Here is a 19,328-nt window from a genome sequence, read left to right as displayed (position 1 = left end):
GGTCAGATGCCTTTACACCAACAAAAAAATGCAAATGATTAGAAAACAAATCAATAATGCATTTCCAGAAGATCTTTTGTTACAATCATAAAATATGTATGTGTAGATGGATGTGTCTCTGTGTGTGGTTGTTGTTGTGTAAATTAGTTTTGTTGTTTTTTATTCTTCTTTTGTTTTATAATTTTCCTATATAACCATTGATATACATAATATTTATATATATAAAAATTTTATTTAATTTAATGCTGCTAGAAAAAAGTCATTTTGTTGTTGTTGTTGTTTGGAAATATTGCCCTCCCCCCATCTATTTCCATGCCTGTTTAAGGGATTTGCGCGATGCTAAATGTTTGGCCACCAAGGAGCCAGTTGTCAATACCACCAAAACAATTGAAATCAGAATGTAATCGAAGTCTTCCTTAAGTAGATCATAGGTTTTCGAGGGTGAAATGCGGGTAACAAAGACATCTGAAGGGGAAACCAAAATCAAAATCAAGGATATTTTTAAAAAATCTATATAAAATCCTTACCCAAACCTGCCGACACCACCAGACAGGTACTCTCCAAACCACTTGGAGCTGTGTAGATATAATTTAGTCGTGGTATTGTTTGATTATAATTAATCATATTCTCTGTGGGCAACGGCAGCTCGGGTACATAGGGCAAGGCACCCTCATCACGTCCATTTGAGGATGAGGAGATGGGTCGTCGTGGATCCAACAAGGCCCAGGGTAATTCAACAATTGAACCACTGGAGGTGCCAACTGTAATAAAAGGATATTTTTTAGAGTTCCTTCTTTAAGAAGTGCTTATGAGGATGCTTACTCAAGACATCCTTGCTTGTAATGCCTCGCTCGGTAATGGTTTCTCTCATTGAGGTAACCAGGGTTGGAATTATGTAGGTTTGTCGTTCAACCAATGGCATGGGGGGAGCACTCAAAGAACTCCATACCGTGCTGTTGGCCTGAGTTTTGCCTTCATACAATTCAATGGTGGCTGGAAGAAGGAAAATAAAAAGTTTTTGATATTCCAATATTCAAGTCTCCAAAAGATAGAAGTCCTTTAAAAGAACGTCTTCGCCCTATTGAGAGGCTTCAGAAGAGCTTCAGAAGGTCTTCTAGCCATAGAAGAACTTTAGAAGGTCTTCCAGTCATAGAAGAGCTTCAGAAGGTCTTCTAGCCATAGAGGAGCTTCAGAAGTCTTCTAACAAAGAAGAGCTACAGAAGGGTTTTCTAACAAAAGAAGAGCTTCTGAATCTTACAAGTCATACAAGAGTTTCAGAGGGTCTTCTAGCCATAGAAGAGCTTCAGAAGGTCTCCTGTCCATAGAAGAGCTTCAAAAGGTCTTCTAGCCATAGAAGAGCTTCAGAAATTCTTCTAGCCATAGAGAAGCTTCAGAAGGTCTTCTAGCCATAGCAGAGCTTCGGAAGTTCTTCTAGCCATAGAGAAGCTTCAGAAGGTCTTCTATATATAGGAGAGCTTCAGAATGGCTTCTATCCATAGTAGAGCTTCAGAAGGTCTCCTGTCTATAAAAAAGCTTCAGAGCTTCAGAAGGTCTTCTAGCCATAAAGAGCTTCAGGAGGTCTCCTGTCCACAGAAGAGCTTCAGAAGGTCTTCTTGCTATAGAAGAGCTTCAGAAGGTCTTCTAGCCATAGAAGAGCTTCAGAAGGTCTCCTGTCCATAAAAGAACTTCAGAAGGTCTTTTTCGTCCATAGAAAAGCTTCTGAGAGTCTTCTAGCCATAGAAGAGCTTCAGAGGGTCTTCTAGCCATAGAAGAGCTTCAGAAGTTCTTCTAGCCATAGAAGAGCTTCAGAGGGTTTTCTACCCATAGAAGAGCTGCAAAAGGTCTTCTAGCCATAGAGTGATCAGAAACTTTTTCTGTCCATAGAAGAGATTCTGAAGCTCTTCTTCAGAAGGTCTTCTATTCGTAGAATACTTGGAAGCTTCAGAAGATCCTTTGGCCACAGAGTCTTAGTCAAAAGACCTTCCTTCTTTAGACGATAATTTAAAAGTTTCTTTCCATGAAAGCCCTTTCTCAGGACTTCTTCTCCACATCCCCTTCAATTGTTGTTTACACCCGTCTCTTCCACTTACTTATTTCTGTGCGACGAACTTTGTCATTGTAGTGGGCATAGGCTAGCCAATTTTCCGAGTGCACAACATGCAATGGGGGACGTACTTTGCGATGCATCATTGAGAAAACCACAGAGCCGGAAACGACATCAATCAAATAGACATTAAGTAAATCTGCAAACACAAACACACATACAATTATTACACCTAAACAAAAAACAACCCCTCCGCTATGGTCACAACTTACATTTATGTATGCTATCCGAGGCCTGGGTAAAGACTGCCACCAAATTGGGATTAATGTATTTGTAGAGGACCGAACGATCTGGCATTACACGACCCTGGGAGTGGACTCTTTCAATGGGATTTTTGGAGGCAACAGCAATAATTTCATGATCACCATTGTGGCCACTTAAATCAACATTCCACAGGGGGATGGTGGTTAGTTTCTGTAAATGAAAATTTATTGGGAATAGTTCAACTCTTTGTGACAGTAAAATAAATACGGTCTTACATTATTCTCATATTTAATGTGGAAACCATTCAACGAGCTCTTGGCCTTGTTGGCTGTGTAAATGTATAAACCATCGGCCTGAAAGGAGGAGAATTTTTGAAAACGTTTTTGCTCAAATTTTAATTAAACAATTCTTACCTTTGCCTTGGCATTTTCGGGATATACCTGTATCTTATCATTGGCATCGACGAGTAGCAAGCCCTTAACAAAGTCCGTATCGGTCTCGGGCAATAGCGACAATTGTTTAATTTTATAATTCAGCTGTGTGAGGCCACCCTCTGCCGCTTGCCCAGTGATGGGATTAAAACGATACAATAAACCATTTCCGTTGAATTTATCTTTGGCCACAACAACACACAATGCTTGAAGGGGGAAATGTTTACTTGTTCGCTGTATGAGTAGACGCATTTGTTCACCATTTCCAAATGCCTCAACATTTTTCAAATACAACTGCCAATGTTGTTTGCCGCTTATATTGTCGATACCAAAGACTTTGCCACTCTTGGTGAGGACCACTAACATTTTGTGTAGGCCAAAGGCGTCGCGTACAATGCCGGCTTTTTGGGTTGCCGAAGGCTTGGCACCCAAACCAACAACATGCAATAGCAAACTCTTGAAATGCATTACCTGGGAGCCAATGCGATGCATAAATGCACTGACAATGTCGGCTAGGAGAAACAAAGATTTAAATTAAATGGGTTTTTTTTCTGGGAAGGATTAAATATATACATATATACAATGAAGAGCCTATTGTTAGCAAAGTTTTATACAAATTTGTCAATAGGCTCTTCGGCAAAATAAAATTTACAAAATTATAATTTTATCTAAAAATAAAAAAATATTACAAAAGTAAAAATACATTTTAAAATAGAAAATCAAATAATAAAATTTAAAATAAATGACTTAAAAATAAATATAAAATATTTTCAAAACAAAAAGAAGTAAAAATAAAACAAAAAATGGCAAGAAATGTTCCTCAGAAAAGGCATTCTATTGATGAAGACCTTCAGGAAGTCTTCTAAAGAACGAAAGTCTTCTAACTTCTAGTGTTAGAGTTTTGAAGGTCTTCTATAAATAGAGAATATGTTTTTCTATTTTAAGAGTTTTTTTAATAGAAGGTATTTTATACAAAAGAAAATTTGAGGTATGTGACCTTCTGGAGGTCTGTAGATGTTCTTCTAAGAATAGAAGAGTTTCAGATGGTCTCCTGTCCATAGAAGAGCTTCAGAAGGTCTTTTGTTCTCGGCAGAGCTTCAAAAGGTCTTCGGTTTATTAAAAAGTTTCAGAAGGTCTTCTGGCCATAGAAGAGCATTAGAAGGTCTCCTGTCCATAGGAAAGCTTCAGAAGATCTTCTGTAAATAGGAGAGCTTCAAAAGGCCTTCTATCCATAGAAGAGCTTTAGAATATTTTATATCCATAGAAAAAAAGTCCAGGAAATGCTACTCAGTAAAGGCCTTCTATTGATAAAGACCTTCAGGACGTCTTCTAAAGAACGAAAGTCTTCTAAATTCCATTCTTAGAGTTTTGGAGGTCTTTTATAAATAGAAAAGTGTTGTTTCCATAGAAGGTCTTTTATATGAAAGAAAATTTGAGGTATGTGGTAGATAGATGACCTTCTGGAGGTTTGTAGAAAACAGATGATCACAAGTTTTTTTTTTATAAAAAGATGAGTTCCTCTCTAAATAAACAAAAGAAAATTTGAGGCTTTGGTAGATAGACAATGTTCTGGAACTCTATGGTTAATAAATGACCTTCTGGATTTATTGTTGTTGTAGCAGTAGTACATGTAAGTGTTTGCGTTCTGCTAATCTGATTCAAGCTCCAGGTTTAAAAATTCGGCTGCTTTAATGTGCTGTAGTTAGAGATCTCTGGAGTGAGTTAGGTAGGTTTGACTGTGCAATTAAAGAGATGCAAGCGTATTGTGCGGGCCTGTATCACACGCCGGGCAGACGTCACGCACAGCTTCGTCAATTCGTGCCCAATACGCATAGAGACGACCACACCATCCTGAACGTAATTAATCTAGAAGTTCTCTAGTAGAGTTCTGGAGTGGTGTGAAAGACAGATATCCACTAATTTTTTTCTATAGTTGGTCGATGCATTGGATTTCTCTCTATCATTAGCAGACAATTCGTCACTAGAGTATTTTTATAGGTAGATGGGCATTCGGAGTGTTTCTCTAAATTCACAAAATTGTAGCTCTCTGGTAGATAGATGACATTCTGTAGATCTATGGTTGATATATGACCTTCTGGAGGTCTATGGTTAACAAATGATCTTCTGAAGAGGTGTTTAGGAAGGGTAGACTTCTCTATATCTTTGGCAGATATTTCTTCTGTGGAGCATTTAATTTTGTTTATTTCATACAAAGTATTTCGATAGGTATATGACCTTTTGGGGTCCTTCTCTAAATATATGAAAGAAAATTTAAGGTCTCTGGTATATATATGGCATTTTGGGGGTCTGAGGTAGTTAGATATCCACACCGATCACCCTCTGTATGTCTTTTCGGTATAGATGATCTTTTCGAACACTTCTATAAATAGAATATCGTAAGGGAGAATATGCTATTTTTAATGGTCTTACATAGATAGAAGAACTCAAAGGCAAAATTATGGAGGATATAAATTGCGAGTCTTTGTAGCTATGTATGATCTTAACTACCTCTATCAATTGGATTTGAATTAGTTAGGACGAACATATTGAACTGAACCAAATTGACTTGATTCTCTCTATTTGAAATACTTTATCACTGAAAATTGTAAAAAATACCAAAAAAAAAAAAATTCTGTGGCAGAATAGTAGTGGTAGATAAATCTTCACTGAAGTTTTTCTGTAGGTAATGACTATTTGGAAATCTTCTCTAAACGAATGATATTTTCGAGTTCTATTATAAGAAGAAAGCCTAAAGGTCTGCTATAGATAAAGACATCTTAGGAAACTTTCCGAGTGACTTCTTCATGATTTAAGGCTTAAGAGACTCTCTGTATACGTTATCCATATTGAGGATCTTTTTCTATAAATTGAAGCAATGTATTAACCTCCTTTCTCAGACTTGACTCTTTCTATGTGAAGTATTTTTTAACTAAAAAATTTAAAAAAAAAAATTAAAAAAAAAAATCCAAAAAAAAAAAAAGAAAATAAAAACATCAAGCAGATTTTACTAGTTGCATTACACGAATTAAGAAGCCTTTTGAATACTTACTCTCCAAACTTGGATCTTCACCTTTAGTTGCGGTATGCGTGTTTTATAATATGATTAATTAATTAAAATTTGGAAGAATAAGAAATTAATATATAAAAATCTTGACAGAATTTCGAATAATTTAAAAAGCATGTTGCAAAGTGCAGCCTATAATATACTTAAGATCTCCTTAGAAAGAACTTATATTGCTAACCCAAAGCCATTTAAATTATTTTCTCTGAACTCACCAGCCTTGCCCTTCATTTCATTTTCCAATTCTCCCTCACTGTCGGCCAAGGGTAAATCAATGAATTCGGTGGCAATTACATTGGCCAAAGCCTCCGATCGAGTCCAACGAAATTTCGATTGTTGTATGGCTAAAATACTGTCATCCGTCGTATCGGCAATAAAGAGGCAACCTTTACCATCTGAGTTACGATTTACTTTGCAATCGAATGATTTAATTTGAGCCGGGCCATAATGTTCGGGATACAGCAGGGAATGGGAGAGTTCGGAGACTTGTTGGCAGGTGTCCAAAGTGTAACCGTCAATGACGAGGTTCTAAAAATGAGAAAACAATTATGAATTTTCAATGGAATTATTTTTTAGACTATCAAAGGCTCATTGGTCTCCGCTCTCTATCCAAAAATTGCTATTTTCATTCATGAACAGGTTCTTTTGTTATATTTACCTTATCCTTAATACTGGCTGTAACAATAACATTTTGATTATTAAAGCGTCCAATGGTAAAACTATCAGCACGCAAAGAATCACAGGTTTTAATATCATCCTTGACAGATACCAGTTTTCCATTAACAACGACAACACCATTTAGACCCTAGAAACGGAACAACAACGTCATTTCACCCCAAACTTTAATAAAACCTCACAATTTCCACTTACCTCCACAGCCTTCAAAGGTTTACCGCTAACCTCACCCAAAGCCTTGGTTAAAACTTGTGGTTGATTGGCGGTCAAATCCAAACTGATCAGCTGACTACCCTCAACACATGCCAAATATGTGCCAGCCAGCAAACATTTTTCCTCACTTATCCAGGGGGCTGTAATCTTTGCTGTATTTCCAGTGGCCTGGCCAGAACTAGCAAAATAAGGTGTAACCTCCAAATGGGATTTCCACACGGGCAACACATGATAGAGCATTGCATTACGATAAAACCACATAGAGGAAAGAGCCTTTTCCACTTGAATGGGCATCAAGGACCATTCCCATTCCAAATTTCCTGTATTGGCATTCCAACCACGCACCAAAGCAGGAGCATGGCCCTGAACGGTCAACAAATCAAAACCACTAGTGGAACCAGGTCGGGCAGCTGCTGTATTATCACCAGCCGAGGCAGCAGAAGACAATTGCAATAGTTTAATGTTTCCCCTTGCACCTGTTTCAAATATTTGACGCCAAATCACTTCACCCGTCTTGGGACACAGCGAAGCAATCACATTTTCTCTGGTGCTGACAAGCAGACGTGGTTGGAAACCATTCAATTCCAAATAGGCTTGACTCACACCACCAATTTGTGTTGTTTTCCTAAAGTGAAAATGGAAAAATATTTTAAAATTATTTTGACCCATTTATATTGTTTAATAAAACCTTTGCTCCCTCTCTTTCGTTCTCTCTCTCCGTGGCTACTTACCAATCGAATTTCTTGATTTGGTCTTCATATAGACAATTCACCGACGATATGATGGTGGTGGTCACGAGCAAGAATGCCGCCAGCACATTTGGCCAACTTTTCTTCATAGAATTCATGTTTCTCACAAAGCCTGGGTAATGCGGCGTGTTCTTTTAAAGATTCTCCTTTAATTGGTTGTAATTTATTTGATAAATTTTAATTAATAATTCATTTCCAACCAACGTGAAAAACTGACTGGGATGAGATGATAAAAAAAAGTCGGCTGTCAAAAAATGGTGGTAAAAGTGTTGCCAGATAATTAAGTAAGAGGGGCTTTAGCTAAATGGCAACGTTAACGTCAAATGAAGAGGGGGGACTATCAGCTGTTTGTTTTGTGGAGAATTGCTTGGCCAATCGTTTAACCAATGGAATAGTGAGAAGTGGAGAGAAATTTAAACAAAAAGGAGACTTAAGAAAGAGGAAACAATGTCAATGTTGTATCCGTTGGCCAACGGCCTTGAATATCTTTAATTTAAACTTCTGGCAAAAAGTTAACCAAATACTCTCTATAACACTCTCCCCGACTCTCATTGCTAATGTCAAAAAAAAACGTAAAATGGCGGGAAACACGGCTTTATTAGCATTTTTGTATTATTGGCCAAGGAAAATCTTTTAAAATCGTAAAGCTGTCTAGTTCTAGAACTTCCAGAAGTAAAAATCGACGGAAAACACTGAGAAGGAAGCCTTTATTTACTTTTTTATATTATTGTTTGAAGGAAATCTTTTGAAATGGCAAAACTGTCTACTCCTACTATTGTTGGTGACAATTTGCAATCTTTCGTTGAAAACTTGGAAGGATGGTGACCACAACAACACATAAGTGCAGCGCAACCTCATCTCAATACAAAATCTGTCACTGTGCCACTTCAAATGTGTCATAATAGCACAAAAAATTAATTGTAGCTCCAATTGGAACAAGACACAAGATGGGAAACTATTCATAGTGGGTAAGTATATAGAAGGAAAAACTTTCAAGAATATTTAGAAATTAAAAAAATGACTTCTGTAGATAAAGGACCTTTCAAGACATCACTACAATTCAAAGTAATCCCAAGACAATATCTATCCCTGAGCCGCTTCTATTATGTCAAAACAACACATCAAATCAAGTGTAACTCCAACAGCAACATGGGACATAGCAAAATATATACAGAGGGTAAGTCGATATTTGGAAAAGCTCCCTGAGACATATTACAATTTGGAACCACTTCCTAAAGCTCTTCAATATATTAAAGATCTATAAGTTCTCAGTGCATGGAAGTCTTCCTATTGGACATATATGAAAGGAAAATGATGGGATATGATATAGTGAAGATGAATTATACTAAGTAACGAAAACCTTTTTAAGGTCTTTCATAGAAAAAGTGCATTCTTAAGATATTCTATAGGTATACATCCATTCGGAGGGGTGGGCGCTACTAAAAAAGATTTTCTATAGGAGTTCTATCGAGAGAAATATATTTAGCGATGAAATGGCTCTAGCTAATTTTTATGTTTGAACATATCCCTGACAACTTTTCTAAATAGAAGGTCCCCTTCTTTATATTGAAGATCCTCGTAGTTGTGAAATATATTAACCCTCTTCCTCAATTGGATATGAATTCGTAAAGACAAACGAATTAGAATATACCATATCTGATTCTCTTCATCAAAGTAGAAACATTTTCAAGTTATCTTTTAAGTCTTTAGATCAGTTTTTTTTATTTGAAAAATATTTCAATTTAAAAATTTTATATATTTTTAGAAAAAAAATGTATTCGGAGAAGATATATATTTCGTCAAATGACCCAATGTTTGGTTATACGAAAAGGTAAGTCTCCATCTAAGCTTCTAACTTCCATCGACTAATATGCATTCCTTCCAAATTTCAGATCGAAAACATTTATAAAACAAGATTTACAAGCAATAGATATTTTGCCGGTTTCAACGCCTCAAAAAATACGGAACTTGAATCACCTGCATTTTTGTTAAACAGTGGATGACCTCCTGGAGGACAAGATTTAATTAAGTTCTGATGTAGAAACCATTGACATTTCTTATAATAACAAACAGGAGATTATTTTGTGGGCAAAGGGTTCAATCTATTCTCTGTCTCTACAGTGTTAGCGAGAGGTAAGTCTCACAGAGTCTGTGCGTTCATTAACGTTATTTGTTTTATTTCACAACAGACCTCTAATTCACAAAATAACTTGCACACACAATCCGAAACCAAATTCCGTACCAAACAATATCAATTACAATCCCATTTTTTAAATTTTCCCTTATTTGAACACAACTCCAAGCATAATTTCACAATTAAACCTGTTGCTTCAATGTGTATCCTTGTGCTATTTTTAAATTATTCACCCTTCAGCCAAAACCAAACAATAAAACATACGCGCATACATACACAGAAATAAGGGAATGTAAAACAGAGAAAAAAAAACTACCCTTACATGCTATCTTCTTGGCTGTAATGTCCTTGCACAAGGATAACGTGAGCCATTTAAATTCATAGAACTTTATATGCTTACAACAAGACCGTGTGGCCTAATGGATAAGGCGTCGGACTTCGAATCCGAAGATTGCAGGTTCGAGTCCTGTCACGGTCGAAAAAAATTAATTTTTGGTTGAAATTTTTATTTATTTTTTAATTTTTTTCTAGATATTACTTTTTGCGAAAAACTTCCACCTTTAGTGGATGGCAAATTTCATCGGGTACCTCTTTACCCACCGCCACCGAAACATCACCCTGGGGACAGGCACTCAGGGCCACCAATAAATTCATATCGGCAATAAATTCAATGAAATCACCCTTCTGGGCTGGACTGGGTTTGCAGAAATATTGTTGGGTGTCCTTCAAACGAAAAGAAAATAAACATTGTTTAATAATGCTAAGGTAAGCACAAATTTGAATTAGTTTCCATTCGTACATACATTGGTAAAACCAGTACACATAAATATATTCCAGACATCGTGAACATCCTCCTCGGACATGCCACGCTCTTCGACAACAGCCTTCGTCAAACTACTGTGGCAACTACCAACACGATCCTTGCCCGCTATCAACTTATATGTATAATCATCACATCGTGTGCCCACAACATCATGCAAGGAACCACCATCTTCATCTACTCCATAGTTGGACAATGTATCAAAAACGAAAGTGGCCATTGGCCTCAGATATGGCAAACAACTCCACAAACGATCATAGACCTTCAAGTGAGTACTATGCAATTGACGAGTTTTACCCGAATAGAAACGTTCTTTGGTATTTTCCAAATTCCAAAAATTCATGTCTCCCACCTGGGAACCTTCACACACGGTGACACGACACAAATCTCCTTTTTGCATTGTCCATGTGCGAGCCGTACGTTTTGGCACAATCAATGATTCCACCACATCACCCATTATGGCCTGGTAACGCAAATCATCATAATGGGATTTGTTAACTTGAGCTGCAGCCGGTTTGTCATAGCACACTGTAGGTGGATGTTTCTTAAATACCCGAGGCTTAAAGTCTTTACCACACCATGGTTGAGTAGTTGAGGACATTTTAAGTACGTATGGAATTAAGTTGGGACTCCCTTTTGACAAATTGTTTGAATAGTTTTTCACTTGATCTTGACTGTCTGTCGTCCAACTAAGCTTTTGCAAGCAGAACTAATGAACGAATGTTGACTGATTGTTTTGTATTCTATTCAACAACGATTTAAGTACAACTATCAAAGAAAGAAAAGCAAATAACTAAACACCTGATCGTATCAAGCTATGTAGGTATGTGGCTATGTGTGTGCGACGTTCTGTCGCGTATTAGAACAACCAAAGGTGTCCAGCGTTTAACGTTGGTGTGCAATCAGATCGCACATATTATTATTATTATCTATATTTCTGTTGGGGTTTTCTGAAGATGAAATAGATACTCACCAAAATCAAGGTGATATTTTTAAACATAATTCCTAGATCAATACGGTTTAATGATGTAAAGAAATTGCATTTATTTCTTTGATCTGTATAGCCGTAGTTGTTTAGCAGAGCCAAAAAGACTCACGATATCCAAAAAAAAAAAAAAATAAATAAATAAAAAAAAAACATTCTTTGGACATCCCTGCATTAGATAAGCTCGCCGATAGCAAATAGTTGTTGCATTGATAAGGGGACTTTTAAGAAAGTCACCTATAATCTGCTAGTATTCAGTGATTGGTGGGGTATTGAGTGGTAATTTCGGTAGTTTTTAATTGAATATTCAATTGACTTGACGTTGGCTCAATGAAAACCACTATAAATGGAAACGATTATAATCCAGGTCGACTGTATGACACCCTATGCAACTTTGGCTGTTTTAAAGAGAGATTTCTAAGAAAAATTTTAATCCTAAATGAAGTCTTTTGACAATCTGACAATGGCAGATTTATATCTACAGCCTTGAGTTATGATTATTCAAACTATTGACCCCTTATGGGGGAGGTTCCGAAACATTTGGACTATATCGACTACTTCCTATACTTTATTTGAGATATGTGCAAATTTTTGGGAAATGTGGAAATATGCGTTAGGTACCATATATAGGGGGCCGAAGTATTCCATTTTCATACTTCAACAAATAGAGATGAAAATATTGGTATGTGCAAAATTTGAAGACCAAGACCAAGATAATTTCCGATTTATATCAGATTTCTGGTTAAGAGAAATATTTAGATATTGCAAGTTGTAAAGAACCCCCGAGTTGTTTCGCAAGCTTTGACAGATATAAGTATTGACAATTGTGATCCTTTGTGGGCGAGGTACAGGAAGGAGTTGGCAGATATATATCATTTTCACAATAGATCTTGCGTTAGCAAAAATATTTGGAAGTGTGAAGTTTGAAGAGAGTTGTATGCTTATCTCGCTTTATTTGAGCGTTTTGTTTTTCACAAATCTTGAACCCTATGTGAAGAGACACCAGAAGAAGTGGTCCGACCTGTACCATCTTTATAACACATATTGTGTTGATGAAAATATAGAGATGTACCAAGTCTGAATGAATTCGGATGTTAATTTTGTGTTTCATGAGCTTCGTGAATATTCAAAATTTTGACCCTTTGTGGGGGAGGTACCAGAAGAAGTGGACCGATACATTCCATCTTCACACCAGACCTTGGGTTTATAAAAAAATTGTGATGTGTTTGAATTTGAGGAGAACTGGATGCTTATTTCGAATTTTATGATGGTTTTTGTTATTCAAAACGTTGACCCTTTGTGGGGGAGGTACCAGAAGAAATGGTCCGATCTCTATCATCTTTATAACAGAACTTGTGTTGATGGAAATATTGAGATGTGCCAAATCTGAATGGAATCGCATGTTAATTTCGCGTCTTATAAGCTTCGTGGATATTCAAAACTTTGACCCTTTGTGCGGGAGGTACCTGAAGGAGTGTAACGATATATTCCATCTTCACACCAGACCTTGGGTTTATAAAAAACTAGTGATGTGTTTGAATTTGAGGAGAACTGGGTGCTTATTTCGAATTTTATGGTGGTTTTGTTTTATTTAAAATGTTGACCCTTTTGTGGGAGAGATACTTGATGGAGTGTAGCGATATTTTCCATTTTCGCACGTGACCTAGCACTGATGCAAATATTAGGATTCGCAAAGTTAGAGCAAAATCGGTTGGTTCCTTCTCTTTCTGTGCAGTAAATTATTTTCTTTGGAAATGTTGACATTTTGTGTGGGTGGTACCAGAAGGGGTGGGCCGATATTGCCCATCTCCGAACTCGGTCTAAGTTTGACAATAATATTACGATGTACCAAGTTTGGATCAAATCGGATACTTCCTTTCGAGAGTTATTGTGCGTGCCAGACAGACGGACGGAGATAGCTAGATCGACTCGAAATGTTCTGAAACGGGTTTGGTCCAAAAAGACCTAGGGTGTAAAACCGATGAGGCACGTTTTGACCATATCCAATGATATATACCCTCTCTAGCCATATGGCTGAGGGTAAACAATGGGAGCAGTGTTAGGTCGGGGTTCTATAAAAAAAACTTTTCTTAAAAAATCGAATTTGTTACGTCTGAAAATTGTGTTAAAAATCCACGTTGTTGAGTCGGGAGGTCCTTAAAAATTATTTAAAAGTCTTATGTTGTTAGGTCAGAAGGTCTTAGAAAAAAGCGGTAAATGCATTTAGATGGTTCGAAAAGTCTTACTAAAAATTAAAAAAGATCGAGAGTTTGTTTGGTCTGGAGGTCCTTGAAATATTCTCCCAAAAATTAAAATAGATTGGGTGAACCTTGAAAAAATTACAAAAAATTGCTTTGTTTGACCAGGAGGTCCTTAAAATATTCTCACAAAAATTAAAATATATCGGGAAGGTCTTGAAATAATACAAAAAATGCTTTGTTTGCTCTGGAGGTGCTTGAAATATTCTCCCAAAAATTAAAATAGATCGGGAGGACCTTGAAAAAATTGCTTTGTTTGGCCTGGAGGTCCTTGAAATATTCTCACAAAAATCTACATCGTAAGGTCAGAAAGTCCTAAACAAGGTTTATTTACAAGTTCAACCGAATAATATTTTGCTTGGTCAAAATAGATTCAAAATTTATTTTCGGTTTTTTTTTCAAAAAAGGTCTAAAAAGCTAATTTCGATGAGGGCAAGTTTTATCCAAGTACCCACATGTAACCTCTTCCATGAATACTTTCTTCTCTCTTTTGAATTTATCCAAAATCCCTTAGTAACTTAGCTTTAGTGCCGTGCACCAATTGGGTACTTACTGATGTTTCTGCAACATATGACTGTTGGTTGGGTAAACAATGTTCTATAACGGCCGTTGTTACACCCCGCCATCACACACAGCAAGCGTTTGGGCGTCCCATACAATTGCTTGGGGGATTAGTCTCTCGCAGAGCAGCAGCGTGCGGTGATCGTTGACAAAAAATTAAAAATCGAATTTAAAAACAGAGAGTGTTTGGCCCCCAACCAACCAAAGTAGCTTACCGTTTTAAAATAAAAAACGAAAGTAATTGGAACGGAACCGTTGAAAAAGAAAAAATAGGAATTTCAAATTTTTTGAAAAATTTAAAATAAATTCAGTGGTGAAGAAAAGTTAAAAAAAAAACGATAAAAATATAAAAAAAAATATTTCAAGTAATTTTTCAAAATTGAATTGGAAAATAAAGGTTAGTTGTGGTTTAGATGAATGATTTACTGCAAAATAAATATAATATATGGAAATTTCTTTAGATTTAGAAAAAACGTATGCAAGTGTTTATATTTAGTAATACAGTGGATACCAAATGGACAAAAAGTCTCATAAAAATCGTGGTACCATGGACACTGTAAACAGATTTTTAAAAAAATAATTTTTTTCTTATTTCGAAAAATTATAAAAATTATTTTAATAAATTTTTCTATTGCCTTTGAGGTTCTACTGTCCACAAGTTTTATATATATTTAAAAAAATAACAACAAAAACTCAAAATACTGCCTGCTGCCTGTATTTACTTTGTCTAAAAAATCTAGAGTATTGTTTTTTTTTTGTATTTATTTATTATTTTTATTGTGATTTCGTTTTATTTTATATTCTCTGTCATTGCTTTTTTGTATGCAAAAGAGCCTGTTCGAACAGCACAACAACAAAAATATGGTGAAACGAAACAAAAAACCAAAGTGTAAATTAATTAAATTTTAAAATTCTTGTTGTTTGTTTTTTTATTTTTCTTCGCCTTCACATAGCCGTTGCCGTTTTCGTTGTTGTCGTCGTCGTTTTGTTGTTGACAACAAATAATTTCTTGTGTCGTCTATTTTTCAAAAAATTATACCCAAATCTCAGCTAGTATGCATGCTAGCCAAGCTGCTTGCTTGCGCTAGCCAGCCACCAGAAAGAACAGCCGGACGGACAGACAAATTGGGTGCAATAACACGTTCGAAAAAAAGAACATTTCGATTTCGTTTGTTTTTTTGTATTTCATGTTGGAGAGGAATATGCAAACATGCTGTCTTTCTGTGGGGTGTTTGATATTCAAAGAAGAAGAAAATATTTGAAGAGTTTTGGAAACGGAAAAAGTTTCAAAATTTTGTAACTTTCACTAATGCGAGATCTAAAAAAAATGCATAGAATATGGTTTTTATTTCAATACCTCCGCAAAATTTTCACACAGTTTGGACCTTCATGGCCTTACTCCAGTTTTGGTTTAATCTCAATCTCAAAGTATGGACATGACATTTGCTAAGAGAGTCTTGGCCTGCAATTATGTATTTATCGTGGACATTGAAAAGAATAAAGTAGAGCCCAGCTAAAAAATTTTTTTTTGTAATTTTAAGTTAAAAAAAATTATTTTTCAGAAATATTATTTGACAATTACTGTTCCTAGTTGTTTCTTTCTTCAAAAAATTTTTCAAAGACTACTTTCCAAAAATCATAAATTTCAAATTCAATTTTAAAGAATTATTTTTCAGGGACTTTCTAGCTAAAAATCTAACTTTTTTTCCAAGGACCAACCAAACAAAATTTGTGGATTGTTTAAAAACATATTTTATAGGGAATTCCTGGCAGATAGACGTGATTTAAAAAAATATTGTTCAAGGACTTCCTTGACAAGAATAGTGAATTTTCTAAAAATATTTATCAGGAACTTCCTGCGCCAGATCGTGAATTTTTTAAAACAAAAGTAACGAACAATTTTTCAAGAATCGTGGATTTTTTATGATTTTTTTATAAAACTGGGCAAGATTACTGATTTTTTTTAACAATTTTTGCAACGAAAGTATCGTGGATTTTTTTAAAAATATTTTTTAAGGAAAATATCGTAAATTGTATTTATATATTTTAGGAAATTTTATAGAATTTTCAAGAATCGTAGTTTTTTTATAAATATTTTTCAAGGACTTTCTGGGCAAAAACCATGAATTTTAAAAATAAAAAATTCCGACGAAATTAACCTGGACTTTTAAAAAAATATTTTTAAGGAAAATATTGTAAATTTTATTTTATTTTTTTAAGAAATTTTATAGAATTTTCAATTTTTTTTTAAATTTCAAGAATCGTGGATTTTTTTATAAATATTTTTCAAGGACTTCCTGGGCAAGAATCGTGAATTTTTTTTAAACAATTTTTGCAACGAAAGTAACGTGGATTTTTTAAAAATATCTGTTAAGGCAAAAATCTTAATTTTTTTTAAATAATTTTTTAGGAAATTTTTTAGAATTTTCAATTTTTTTTAGAAATTCCAAGAATCGTGATTTTTTTAAAAGTAATTTTCAAGGACATCCTGGGGCAGGATCGTGAATTTTTTTAAAAAAAATATTTTTCAACGAAAGTAACGTGGATTTTTTAAAAATATTTTTAAATATCATAAAATTCTTAAAAATATTTTTAAAGGAAAATATCGTAATTTTTTAAATATATTTTTTTAGGAAAATCTCTAATAACATTTTTTAACATTTTCCAGAACCGCCCGACCTAACAACATGTTTTTTTTTTTTTTTTTTTTGCATTTGTAAGGGTTTTTTTAATGTTATTGGGCTTTTCGATACAAAAACTTGATTTTTAAGAACAAAAATGTCAATAACCTTCCGATTCAACAATTTTTTAAGAAATTTTTTAGAAATTTCAATTTTTTTTAGAATTTCCATGAATTGTAAATTTTTTAAAAATATTTTTCAAGGACTTCCTGACATCCAAGTAGGATACAGTGATAAGTTGTCACCACTAAACACTTTTTTCCGGAAAATCTGGACAAGACAAATGTTATTTATCTAGGGTTTTTGGTATTCGAACATTCTGAAACCGTTAAAAGTAAATTTCTCTTTTTTTCATAAACTCTTTATAGAGGTTTGCCTGTATAACGATGCAATCATTTATTTTTAATCTACAGCATGCATAGTTAATGTATAGCTTAAAGAAATTCTTTTTATAGTTTCTTGTTTTTTTCCCTTTATTTAAAGCCAACATTATCGCCATTGTGGTCAGTGGAAAAATTGTGCAACTATGAGCAATAAAACGTAAATTACGTAAACAGTTTTGCAGTAACATGCGCTGGTGGGAGTCCGGCACAAAAAAATGTCATAAAAGAAGTAGATTAATCTGGTTACTCTGAAATGTTTAACAATTGTTGCAGATTATCACTTGATGACGTCGGTTAACAAATAGAACAATTTGAGGGAGAGTTTTTGATAGTTCATATGCTGGGAGTTTGCAAATTTTTGCCGAAAAAACTTCATCTTGCAATAATTTGCTACTCTTCTTCTTCCTGCGACAATCAATCAATTGATAGCGCGGTGATTTGTGTTGGTGAAAGCAATTAGAAAACATTTTTATTTTGTAAACAAATGTTACCTTAAAATTTGTAACAATTGTTGCATTTTATAAATGCATGATGTCAGTTAACACAAAAGTTCTTCTAAATAGAACGATTTGAGAGAATTTTTGACGGACAAACTTCTTGCAATCACTTTCAACTCTTCTTCTTCCTGCAACAATCAATCAATTGATAACACGGTGATTTGTGTTGGTGCCAGCAATTATAAAACATAAATTTTTTAACAATTGTTGCTTTTTATAGCTGAATGAAGTCGGTTAACACAAAAGTTCTTTAAACTATAGCGATGTGAGAGAGCATTTTTGAGAGTTCTTTTGCGGGGAGTTTGCAAATTTTTGCCAAACTAATTTCTTGCAACTCTTCTTCTTCCTGTGACAATCAGTCAAGTGATAACCAACTGATTTATTTTTCGGCGCTATTGGAAAACCTTTTTTATTTTGAAAAGATATATTACTTTAAACAATTGTTTCACATTATTACTGGAGGACGTGGATTTATACAAAAGTTCTTACAAATAGAGCGATTTGAAAGAGAATTTTTGACGGCCAAACTTCTTATAATCACTTGCAACACTTCTTCTTTCTGCGATAATCAATCAATTGATAACCCGGTGATTTGTGTTGGTGGAAGTAATTAGAAAACATTTATTTTAGATAGAAATGTTACCTTAAAATGTGTAACAATAGTTGGATATTAATACTGGATGAGGAACAACTCTAGTTTAGTAAAAACTCTTAGATTTTTTCGAAATTTTTTCCAGAGGTAGGTATTTTTACCCTGATCCCGGGAAACTATTTTTTTCTTGGGGGACGGACCCGGGACCCCAGATTTTTGACCCAAAAGTCCGGTATCAAGACCCCGCCTGGACCCGGATCCACTTACCCGATATAGACAATATGGGTATCGATTGAAAGCTTATGGAAATACCTATCCAACAAGTGGTCACATGAAGGGGTAAGTTTTCATGGTTCGGAAGTTATAGTCAAATTATCGATTTTTTGGACCCGGATTTTTTATGAAACCCCCAAAAAGTCAAAAAAGGGCCCATTATGGGGGTCAACAAAATTGTTTCCAAATTATAGCTGACACTCTTACCTTTCCAAAATGCTACAATTTGTGCTAATACCTTTTTCGGTTCCAGAGATATGGGTCTTTTCATCCGCATAACCCGATTCTAACCAGTTCATTAAAATTATGTTTTTAATAAAAAAAGTGTTTATTTCGCGTAGCAGTCGTCGGAATAACAAAAGTTTTCTAAATTTGGCACTTTTTGTAAATAGCCGGCCTTCGGCCGGGGCTTGAGATTTTCACATATGGGTATGTCCGACCCCGGCTAACGCGAACAAAAGGTTCATAATTTCGGCACTCTTTGTAAATAGCCGGCCTTCGGCCGGGGCTTGAGATTTTCTCCTCTGGGTATGTCCTAAACCGGCTAACGCGAACCAAAGTTTTCTAAATTTGACACTTTTTGTATATAGCCGGCCTTCGGCCGGAGCTTGAGATTTTCTCCTCTGGGTATGTCCCACACCGGCTAACGCGAACCAAAGTTTTCTAAATTTGACACTTTTTGTAAATAGCCGGCCTTCGACCGGGGC

General features: G+C 35.2%; 3 protein-coding genes and 1 non-coding gene across 7 annotated transcripts in view; 2 read left to right on the top strand and 2 right to left on the bottom strand.

The window, feature by feature from the left end:
• Window positions 1-74: 74 nt before the first annotated feature.
• Window positions 75-7,683, bottom strand: LOC101892101 (ER membrane protein complex subunit 1). 2 transcript variants are annotated; one of them, XM_020036590.2, is made up of 12 exons: window positions 7,420-7,683; window positions 6,671-7,313; window positions 6,459-6,605; window positions 6,016-6,328; window positions 5,789-5,809; window positions 2,722-3,251; window positions 2,584-2,661; window positions 2,317-2,518; window positions 2,091-2,243; window positions 823-993; window positions 528-761; window positions 75-465 (listed from the first exon to the last, which is right to left on the bottom strand). In XM_020036590.2, the coding sequence occupies exons 1-12, from the start codon at window positions 7,533-7,535 to the stop codon at window positions 305-307; spliced, it is 2,769 nt and encodes a 922-aa protein (XP_019892149.1). In that variant the 5' UTR covers window positions 7,536-7,683; the 3' UTR covers window positions 75-304. The 2 variants fall into 2 exon arrangements, with proteins under 2 accessions (XP_019892149.1, XP_005183128.1); XM_005183071.4 differs by lacking the exon at window positions 5,789-5,809 and having other exon boundaries at window positions 7,420-7,682.
• Window positions 7,684-9,942: 2,259 nt separating this feature from the next.
• Window positions 9,943-11,177, bottom strand: LOC101892389 (uncharacterized). Its single transcript, XM_005183072.4, has 2 exons — window positions 10,375-11,177; window positions 9,943-10,294 (listed from the first exon to the last, which is right to left on the bottom strand). Exons 1-2 carry the CDS (start codon window positions 10,990-10,992, stop codon window positions 10,106-10,108), a joined length of 807 nt encoding a protein of 268 aa, XP_005183129.1. The 5' UTR covers window positions 10,993-11,177; the 3' UTR covers window positions 9,943-10,105.
• On the top strand, window positions 9,977-10,049 carry TRNAR-UCG (transfer RNA arginine (anticodon UCG)). Its single transcript has one exon. It is a non-coding gene; the product is annotated as a tRNA-Arg (tRNA).
• The window catches only part of LOC101892561 (Ndr family), an 89,045-nt gene continuing 80,235 nt past the window's right edge, over window positions 10,519-19,328 (top strand). The window contains exon 1 of one of the 3 annotated variants that reach the window (XM_059121011.1): window positions 10,519-10,659. The gene's annotated coding sequence lies outside the window, so the exon portion shown is untranslated. Of the gene's footprint in view, window positions 10,660-14,305; window positions 14,593-19,328 lie in introns of those variants that run through there. The other 2 variants (XM_059121010.1, XM_005183077.4) reach the window with 2 other exon arrangements.

This window comes from Musca domestica, unplaced genomic scaffold, assembly GCF_030504385.1.
Source record: "Musca domestica strain aabys unplaced genomic scaffold, Musca_domestica.polishedcontigs.V.1.1 180, whole genome shotgun sequence".
In the NCBI taxonomy this organism is placed as follows: Eukaryota; Metazoa; Arthropoda; class Insecta; order Diptera; family Muscidae; genus Musca; species Musca domestica.
Note: the sequence above shows the minus strand (reverse complement) of the source record. Positions and strands in the feature narration are given on the sequence as shown.

What these genes read in the sequence shown, in the direction of transcription:
- LOC101892101 (XM_020036590.2), bottom strand. Translation starts at nt 7,535, where the DNA reads ATGAATTCTATGAAGAAAAGTTGGCCAAATGTGCTGGCGGCATTCTTG. An exon ending in TGAAATGAAGGGCAAGGCTG is followed by an intron (nt 5,810 to 6,015) that starts GTGAGTTCAGAG and finishes CCGCAACTAAAG; the next exon opens with GTGAAGATCCAAGTTTGGAG. An exon ending in AGTTCGTCGCACAGAAATAA is followed by an intron (nt 994 to 2,090) that starts GTAAGTGGAAGA and finishes TCCTTCTTCCAG; the next exon opens with CCACCATTGAATTGTATGAA.
- LOC101892389 (XM_005183072.4), bottom strand. Translation starts at nt 10,992, where the DNA reads ATGTCCTCAACTACTCAACCATGGTGTGGTAAAGACTTTAAGCCTCGG. An exon ending in TGTGTACTGGTTTTACCAAT is followed by an intron (nt 10,295 to 10,374) that starts GTATGTACGAAT and finishes TTTCGTTTGAAG; the next exon opens with GACACCCAACAATATTTCTG.